This window comes from Ammodytes marinus (genome assembly GCF_949987685.1).
Source record: "Ammodytes marinus genome assembly, chromosome: 11".
Classification (NCBI taxonomy): Eukaryota; Metazoa; Chordata; class Actinopteri; order Uranoscopiformes; family Ammodytidae; genus Ammodytes; species Ammodytes marinus.
In genome coordinates, this window is record NC_137215.1 from 29168352 (window position 1) to 29178625 (window position 10274).

A 10274-nucleotide genomic window follows, 5' to 3' on the forward strand; every position below is an offset into this window, starting at 1 on the left:
GAATAAACTGTTTAAGAAATATAGCTTTCGGAAAAAAAGTTGTCTTGTCGCACAAATCACCCCACGTAGTGGGGTGATTTGTGCGTCATTGTGTCACAATGACAAAGTCACCATCATCATCTTTCTGGCCATCTGAACTCTCATCAGTGGTGTCGTTAAGTGGAATTGAGATGTCACCCTCTTCTGAGCTACTGTAGACAATCACTTTCTTTTGGTGACCAGCGTATACAGCCATGCCACTGGCACAACTCTCAGAAATGTACTTTGCACTAGTTGCTCCGTGCTTGTGGAACCAACTGCCACCTGACAAATGTGATTCCCCCTACATTTCTGCCTTTAAATCAAGGCTCAAAACCCATATGTACACCCTGGTGTTTCCTCCCCATTAACCTCTGCACTACTTACTTACCTCTGCACTACTATCTGTGTTTATGTGGATGTATGGGCTTTACGTCTTTTATTTTGGTTATTGTTATTTTACCTTCATTGTTTACCTACTGAATGCACTATGTACAGCACTTTGGACAGTGCAAACTGTCATAAATGTGCTTTTATAAATACATTTTACTTACTTACTTACTTATAACTCACCCAGGCCCTTGCGCACAAATCACCCCATCCCCAGAATTTTGGATAATAGGCATGATGCAGCAATTTAGGGTTGACATTGTGCTAACTATATAGACTCAAAGTATAGCATACCAAAGCACTAAAACATGTGTCAAATGTTTTCAAACGTGTCTATAATTGTTCAGACACAATAATCAAAAAACCTTGATCATGGAAATTTTACTTTGAAAGGCAAAACACAGTTTTTTGAGCTTAAATGTGCTTATATCTTATTCCTTGTGTCTCCCTTCTTTACAGGATGAGTCAAATGGATGGCTCTTCTTAAATATGTGGTCACATTTCCAATTTCTTCCACGGTTTTCTAGAAACAAGGGGTTTTGCAACTTCCAAAATGCACAAATCACCCCACCTTCCCCTATATATAAAATAGAATAGTAAGTAAAAAGTTCATCGCATTGCAATGTGCAATGTGATGAACATCTTTACAGTGCTGCTTGCTTTGTTCAGGTGAGAGTGGCTTCACTAGAGCAGGTAGATTATGGCGTCTTCTACTACGATCTCTGGCTGATGTGGGTCCAGAGCCTGTCAGTCATGTCATGTTGTGGAAGGTGAGAGCAACCATTCTAGTCATGGAGGGCACATGGAGGGCACATGGAGCTCTTTGCGTCTTTCATGTTTGCAACCAAGATTTTATTTTCTCTGGTGGGTCCAGTCAAAATGAAGGCGTGTCTTGTTGGAGTGATAAATTGTCATCATGATAGGCTATTTGAGTATCAAGGTTCAGGTATTGAATTGTTTTGTAGATGTGTGTAGACGCTTTAGACTGTCATGAGGATTTTGACTAGAAATGTTATTGGTACGTCACACATTGGTCTTTGGACTATTCAGGACATAAGGTGAACATGTCTAGAATAAATCCACTAAAGCACCATGAGTGTGACTTTAAAACATGCAAACCAAACATTTGTAGCTATAATCAATTGTTTCTTTAAACATGAATTTAGTATCTTAAAATGCAATGTTATTATACAAAGCAGGCCTATGCCTACTCCAGAACTTATTAATGAAAACAAGAGAGAATAGCATATAAATAGGTCTAATAGGCCTAGGCTACTACTCTTGTTTATAACTGCCCCACATTAAGGAATGTCGTTTCTTGACAGAAGATGCACACATTCCCAAGACAAAAAAGGGAAAAGGGATTAGAAGCATCTGTCTTCCAAAGAATATTCATCTTTCCAGTATGCCTAAATGAAGCGTTTCAATAAAGTTGGGAACAGAAAAAGACGAGCTGAGTTGACGCCGGTTGACGCCTCTCTCTCCACCAGTCCGCGCGCTCCAAAGGTCTGACGTAATCACGTCAGCGCTGTGGTTGACTGGTACAGCTGAGCAACATGGCGGCGCACAGGCTTTCTCCATCACTGAACAGACTTCTGTTTACTGTAAAGGTGAGCCGTGTACAGAGTGACTGCACTTCAAACTGTTAGCCGAGTGTTCACTTACAGCACTCTAATGAATGACACGACACCTGCTAGTAGAGTTAGCATAGCCCATGACCTGCTAGCGTCCGAGACGCTCTTGACGGAGCAGGCGCACACAGATAACGACGATAAGAAAAGTAACCAACATAATAAAGCCTATATATGGAAAAGGTGTTTTACCAAAAGCTTCTCAAATGAAGGAATGGTGTCAGCGAGTGTAGGTACAAGTTAAGTGTAACTTTGCCATATTCTCAAACTTTGCTCCTTTCGGGTAGGGAAAACATCTGTTGTGTAGGTCACTCACAGTGTGCATAGCCTATTTAGGGCATCAATTTAGTCTACCAAACACCATGGAACGTATTTTCTTCCGACCTCTGACTCCATATTTATTTGACTCTGGGACAGCATTGTATCCATATAAATATAACTGTTAGAAGTGCATTTTAACTTTCCTAGCTGCATGACATCAGGCTAAGTGGTTCCATGCTCAGTGATCCGCGGCCCTAGAGGCCACCTGTCTGGAGGACTTTGGTTAAACTGTAATGTAGCAGTAAACTGCTTCACACACACTCTAACATAGCGTGGATGAGCCTGGCTGTATGATGAGAGAGCCATGATGTATTTGTCTGTACAAAGCAGTTTGCTTCTGTTGTGAATGTGATAGAAGTGTGGTTTCCTCTAGGCTTGAGCATCAGACTCCCTCACTTACAAAGTGGTTGGTAGGGCCCATGGACATAGGTAGGGCCCTATGAAATCCCTTTGATTTTTTCACAAATTCCGTTTTTTCCGTTTTAATCTCATGACTTCCGTTTTTTGACAATAAAGCCTCATTTAATCATCAGAACGAGTGTCTAATTAAACCGAACAAATAATATTCTAACAATTTAATCAGATATAAGACTAAATTTAAAGTACATCACAACATTGCACTGTTTTTAGTGCTTCAAATAAAAACAACTAGGCTACATGACTGTAAAACGAAAAAACAGATTTGTTGGGTATAACAGAAAATAATGGTTATTCTCTCATACTGATTGCATGGCTGATCAGCAGTATACGTTTTAGTTTATTTGTACCTGCCCAGATTAGCTCTTATCACATGTGGAAAGAAGGAACTCTTAAATGCTACGTATGTTTGGAGTTAAATTATTGGTGCAAATGCAATTGGTTTCCATTTAGGCCTATGTGTGTGTTGTGTGATCAAATTAGTAGTCTTGTTTACCTTGTTCTATGAAAGCCTTCTGGACGTATAACTCCAGGAAGAGTCTGCTGAAACATGTTTGTATTGGACAAACATCGGAGTGGGAAACATTAGATACCTGACATTTGACAGAATACACACCAACGCGTATATTATGTTAACAAATGGGGTTGCACCTTAGCTAGCAACATGTCCATTTACGGAGCCTAGGCTGCGTATTAGCACTTGATTTTTTTCAGCGCACAAACAGACAGGTAGAGGAGATATTCACTGAGTATTCTCCTGAATATAGACTCTGACGGAATAGCATGCACCTTAATAATTGATGGTGGGTTGCATCAATTTAGAATGGGAATAAAACCAATAATGCCCAACTTAGTTATGATCATTATTTTAACCAGAATTGAATCATTGTATACCTTGTCATATATTTACTTATGCAATGTTATTTAGTTTGTTGTAAAAACATCTAAATGTGAAATGATAAGCGTTTGTTCTAAGTGAATGAATGGAAGCCTAATCTAATGTATGTGTGTTGACAGTATGTCCCGTTCCAGTCCAGATGCTGTGCTCGATATTCCACCGTCTGCGATCCCAATGAAAAGGTAAAGCTCTCTTTGACTGGAGCCACTGACACTGAAGAAAGTGTCTTTGTTTAATAATCGTGATGCAAGACATGATTACTGTATGAGCCTGATGAAAGGAAAGGCCCTGCTCAGGACTGTTGTGTTGGCTGCTAGTCTACTCATCAACCAACAGGTGGAGTGATGGAAGGCCCTGGTTGTGTCAATGATAACCAGTGTGCTGTTTCCTTCCACAGACCTTTGATAAGATCCTCATTGCCAACAGAGGGGAGATTGCCTGCAGGGTAAGAGACTGGCTGACAGACACCTATGTTCTGTAAATCAAGTGTTGCAGTACTGTTGAACATGTAAAACACATTTACAATCACCGGAGCGTGTCCTTACAATGAGCCCACCATGGAGGAGATGTGGGCCCACACACTTTACTTTTGCTGTGTTGCCCTCCTATTTTGTTAATAGTGCATTACACTTTATTTTGCAGTTGGGATTCTATGTAAAATGTGAATAAACAATGTGATTATTTCCTAATGCTTTTCAACATTTATTCAATAAATAACTGTACAAACACATCATATGTATTTGTTTTAACTGATACAACTTTATTGTTTTTTGTAAATATACACAAATATACAATTTACAAATTGCAACACGTTTCAAAAAAAGTTGAAGCAGGGGCATGTTTTACCGCTGTGTTACATCAGCCTTTCTTTGACCAACCTGTTGTGTTGTGTTGTCTGGTGTTCTTCCATCAGGTGATCAAGACGTGTCAGAAGTTGGGCATCCGGACTGTAGCGGTTCACAGTGATGTAGACTCCGGTGCTGTGAGTTAACCACCTGTGTTCATTCACTATTAAAACGCTTTGAAATGCCAACCATTACTATCCCTGTATTTCACCAGGAAATTCTATTCGTTTTGGTCAGGAGAAGTATGAGGGATGGGAAGGAGAAGTGTGTTCTAAGATGGAGGGATCACAGCCATTCTTTGAGGAGCAATAGATCTTTCTTTCTTTTTTTCTTCTTTTTTTTATAAAAAAAATAAAATAAAATGATGCTATTATTATACAGTTTGGAGGGACAGAGTTGAAATGGGGTAGAGAGGGGAATGACATGCTGAGAATGCCCATGGGACGGATTCTAACCCAGGGCTGTACGCTTATTTTTTTAGGTGGTAGCACTGGTGCTAGCAAGCAAAAAAATTCAGTAGCACAAAAATAAATTTGGTAGCACACAAAGTAGGCTATGATTGAAAACTTGCATAACCTTAACCCTTGCATTTTGCTCTAATTACCTTTGAGCATGTCATCCTGGTCTCATTTGAGATTCACAATTAATATGATATCCTAGTGTGTGCAGTAATAATTGTAGAAAAATGAATAGGGGTGCACTGTTTGCAATTTAGAAAAAAAAATCTAACCTGCCAATTGCAATTTTTTGCTGATTCAGAATTATTATTATAATGTCCTTCTGTTAATTAAAACCAAACTTTAAAACATTAAACATAGCCTATTAAATAAATAAGTATACATATTGGTACAATTTAGGATAAATTAAATAGGTTGTTGTGAATGTGTTGGGAGTAGTTCTTCAGTGGCTTATTTAAAACTTTGTAAATAGACTATAGGCTACTGTTGACTGCTCGCTGCAGCTGAATGAGTTGCCTTTCAAGCTAGAAAAAAGTGCTAACTTCCTGTTCTTACCGGCTTCAAAATAAAAGTTAACTCACGTTTGGCTAGTAACAGGCTTTTAATGTGAAGGCGCACAGGAAATGTTCTGTTTGTACACGCGCTAACTTAACTGCGGTAATGTGCCGTCTGCTTCCGGTAATTGCCGTTGGTGAAGTTTTTATACCTAGAATCGCTGCACGAGCACAGATCCCGAGGACACATCTCACATTTTCACCAGCCAAAGTGAAGGGTGGACTCAATAACTTACTTTCCTAAGACTCATTTACCCGCAGTGTTAATGTAGAGCCCTCTAAGCAGTGTTGTGCAGCGCTCCTCTGTGTTTCAAAGACAGCCTCTCCTCATTAGCAACCTGTCGCAGGAGTGCGAATGGATTCGTATTCATCATCGCACGTGATCAATTTCAGTAGCAAATGCGATCAAAACTGTCGCACTGTACAGCCCTGTAACCCCTGGTCTGCTGCTTCTGAGGACTGACTGAGCCTCTAGATTTTTCTAGATCTATTTTTTAGAACGCATATGTCTGAAAGGATAACAATCCACGGCAATATATAACCTACCTTATGCTTACAGCTGGGGTATGTGATTTCTGATTGGTCAAAGTTAACACGAGCTGTAAACTTTGACCAATCAGAGCGAGGCTCCGATTTTCTGTTCTTATTGGCTGTTGGGACTGTCCATTCACTTTGGCACGACTTTGTTGGTGTAGAGCGTGTCAGGGAGGGACCATAGGGGAGGGACCAAAGAGAACAAGTGGAGCTGTTGAGGTATTTGGATTTGAATCTCTATCCCAACTGCCATTTTCTCCCCAAATCCTCCACCCCAGCTTTAATGCTTGTAGTCAAACAAACAAAAGTCCCCATTTCAAATAAAAACGGCAGCAAGTAATAAAATAATAATTATACAAGTTTAAATAAATATGTAATGAAATCACCAAAGCAGCAATAGTAGTCTGACCACAGAGCCTAATACCCAGTCCATGGCTCATTGGCCCTGAAACATTGCAATTAATCAGACATGTAACTGTATATTTTTTTTAATAAAATAAATATTGCTGGACCAAGCATCAAAGGAAGCAAATCAAAGCATTCAAATGTTTTACTTTTGTCCAACTTTTTTGGTGGCCCTAATACTGTGTTGCACTCTGGTGACTTGGAAGCTGTATCCAATACATGTGAATAACACACGTCCCAGAGTGTCTGTTGGAACCTGATGTGTGCCATCAATAATGTGTGTTTGTCTTCAAGCAGCCCGTGCCAATTCCACATCTCATGGTGACATGTGGGTTTAACTTCCCTTTGTGTGTGTGTGTGTGTGTGTTTGTAGGTCCATGTAAAGATGGCTGACGAGGCCATGTGTGTTGGCCCCGCCCCCACCAATAAGAGCTACCTCAACATGGACGCCATCATGGAGGCCATCAGAGTGACTGGAGCGCAGGCTGTAAGCATGTAGATGAGCTGTTAATGTCAAGCTGCTGGATACTTGTCATCTTAACGTTGTAGCTTTGTGTGTGTGTGTGTGTGTGTGTGTGTGTGTGTGTGTGTGTGTGTGTGTGTGTGTGTGTGTGTGTGTGTGTGTGTGTGTGTGTGTGTGTGTGTGTGTGTGTGTGTGTGTGTGTGTGTGTGTGTGTGTGTGTGTGTGTGTGTGTGTGTGTGTGTGTGTGTGTGTGTGTGTGTGTGTGTGTGTGTGTGTTTGTGTGAAAGCCCGTGTAAGCAAAATGAAATGGACTTCTACCTTTTTCTCTTTAAAGGTTCACCCTGGTTATGGCTTTCTCTCTGAAAACAAAGAGTTTGCAAAGCGACTGGTGAGTAATCCCCTACATCAGCTACACACCCTTTACTACCATTCAAGGTAAATGACTGAAAAACAAAGGCTATGGCTTTGAGCTGATTTTGATTCTGTTTAGAAATTCATTTGTTGCTGATTTATTCAAACACTCATTGACCCCACGTATGGTATATTTCAGTTATTTGCATTAGTCATTTATGTTGATTAATGATCGACATGAAAGGATGAAAATACTGAAACACTTTAAAGCGGCAGTTGAGAGTTTTTTTACTGTAATATTTGGCAAAACTGTCATAATAGCCATTCAGCTATATGTAGGTGAAGTGGTCTGAAAATATTTTTTTATCACTTTGCTCCCCCCTGCCTCTGTGTGCTGCCCCCCAAAATTGCCACCGCTCATGTTAATTTTGACCAATCAGAGCGAGGTCAGATTCTCCGTTCTTATTGGCTGTGGGACCTTGGCAACGACGTTGATGCGTCAGTTGCGTGAGCGTTCACGACCCTAGCAGTCTGACACTAGCCTACTGTTTGGTACAAGGCTACTACGGCGGACAGCGAGTGGCAATGTCTTCACAAATGAACCCTCAATTTACCATTCCCAGGATACTAACAACTAACACCGTTAAGACAGCAAAAAAACGAGGAAAGACGAATATTGAAAAGTTAACTGCTGAAAGGGAGACGGAGAGAGCTTGAAAAAAAGTACACCGGCCATGTCTTCTTGCCCTATCACATCAAGACCTCTCCGACCGCGACCTCGCAACTTTTTTTTTCAAAACAGCGACAAGCGACAAATCTAGCTTTTTTTCTGGTGTTATTGGTGACTTTTTTCGCCAAAGCAAGTATCATCTCTTCTCAACGAGCAGCGGGAGCCCCGAGCTGAGAGGTGTAGGCTACGGTCCGAGCTGCGCAAGGACCGGGCCGTCTGTCAGTGCTCTGTGACGGGGGACGGGCCGGGAGGCTCCCGCTGCTCGTTGAGAAGCGTTAAAAGTGATATTTGCTTCGGCAAAAAAGTCACCAATTACACCAGAAAAAAGCTAGATTTGTCGCTTGTCACTGTTTTGAAAAAAAAGTCGCCAGGGGGGCTGAAAAGTAGCTAAATATAGCGACAAAATCGCTAAGTTGGCAACACTGCCCGAGCAGCCCCTCCCAGCTGCGGTCAGAGCAGGAGCATTGATAGGAGATACACACACACCTCTCCGCTCTGTTACAATTAGTTTGCTATCTTGCCTGGCTGTTACAGCTACTTTTGTTAGGCCTACCAGCACACTTACAATGATTTTAAGCTAACATACATGGTATGTCTGTGATTAAAATGTATGCTCAATATGTACGTATGTAGTTATCATTACTAATGTTTAATCACCTCGGAATCGGACATGGTGTTTGTCTCCTGTCAATGTAACTGAATTCACATGAACGCACGAAGCTGTCGTTCAGAGGGAGGAGCTACAGCAGGTAGAGCGTTGGGGAAACAGCCGTTGGGATCCCAACGGCTCAAATTATCAACTGCAGCTTTAACTGTCCTATTCTTGTGAGTGTTGGTCATTTAGGTAACAGTGGGAAGGATTCAGGTTGTGATTATATCGCTCTCTCTCTCTCTCTCTCTCTCTCTCTCTCTCTCTCATTTGAACTCTGTGCCTAAAACTAGGGATGGGGCCGATCCGATCCAGTATCGGGGCCGAAATCTGCGTATCGGATATCGGACTTTTTTTTGTTTTTTTTACTATGAAAGAGCGAACGAGCCGTGCGAGCATGCACCGACGTTCGGTGTAGGGAGAGAGGACACCACTTTCTAGTTAGACATACAGTACATATCAGTTTGTTAGCCAGTGAGCTAACCAAAGCTAATCCAAGTCAAGGAAGTGGAGAGGCTTCTGCACTGTGACAAATTCTACTAAAATACAGCCAGAGAGAGGAAGACTGTTCAGACAAACAGACCACGACATATTCTAGTGGGGCAGAAGTGATCTTGAGAAGGATTTTTTTTTTGTATGACTATAATTCTGCCTTTAAGATAAACCTATATGCATTTGTGTATATTTCTTGCTGTTTTAAATTAGAATTGTTTAAGCCTTCCTAGCCTTATACATAACATCACCACCGACAATTTTTTTTATAACAATTATGATATCGTATCGGACAGTATCGGTATCGACCGATATCCAAAACCCAGATATCGGAATCGGATCGGAACTAAAAATAGTGGATCGGTGCATCCCTACTTAAAACTATCCAATAAAAGTGAAAACACCCAACAATAGATATATTCAATATTGATAATAATATATATTAAGAAACAAAAAACAAATTGAGTGTTTTCTCTAGTGTATCATTATACTGTAAGTCTGATATGGTAAATGTCATGGTGTTATTGTTCTGTTGCTAGGCGGCAGAGGGCGTGGCCTTCATTGGTCCAGACACCTATGCTATGGGAGCAATGGGGGATAAGATTGAGAGCAAGCTGATCGCTAAGGCTGCTAACGTCAACACTATACCAGGATTTGATGGAGTCGTGGAGGTATGGACACACACAAACACCGCCATGCATGTACGCAATTCTCCCTATGTTTTAATCAGTATTTGTGTATGGACACTATTATTGGCAATTCCACAAGTATGCTTAGTTAGTTTTGTCATTCAACCCATACACAAAATCTTGCAATGTCATTGCATTGTCATTGCATTCCTCAAGTGGGCTACTTCATCAATTCCATTGCCAATAAAGCATACCCCTGCATTCCAATCCCCATACTTCCATACTATTTAGTATGCCAGAACAAGATTTAGGATCTCCCAATACATGCAAGTCAATTGTAGTATGCTGAAAATAAATATTAGCCCCACTAACTCCAATAGCATTTTTTGAGTATTCGTCTTTATTCTTGACATTTCTTGACATAATGAAAATAAAACTTCCTTATATGATTTTTTTTCTCTTCTGTGGCCGCAGGGCATCTGTCCTTTG

At 40.8% G+C, this 10274-nt stretch overlaps 1 protein-coding gene across 1 annotated transcript in view; it reads left to right on the forward strand.

The window, feature by feature from the left end:
- The first annotated feature begins 1926 nt into the window (after positions 1 to 1926).
- Positions 1927 to 10274, forward strand: part of pcca (propionyl-CoA carboxylase subunit alpha) — a 24929-nt gene continuing 16581 nt past the window's right edge. The window contains 7 exon segments of the mRNA XM_080036220.1: positions 1927 to 2018; positions 3795 to 3857; positions 4073 to 4120; positions 4589 to 4657; positions 6845 to 6958; positions 7269 to 7322; positions 9696 to 9891. Coding sequence (XP_079892346.1) covers positions 1965 to 2018; positions 3795 to 3857; positions 4073 to 4120; positions 4589 to 4657; positions 6845 to 6958; positions 7269 to 7322; positions 9696 to 9891 — 598 coding nt within the window. The 5' untranslated portion in view covers positions 1927 to 1964.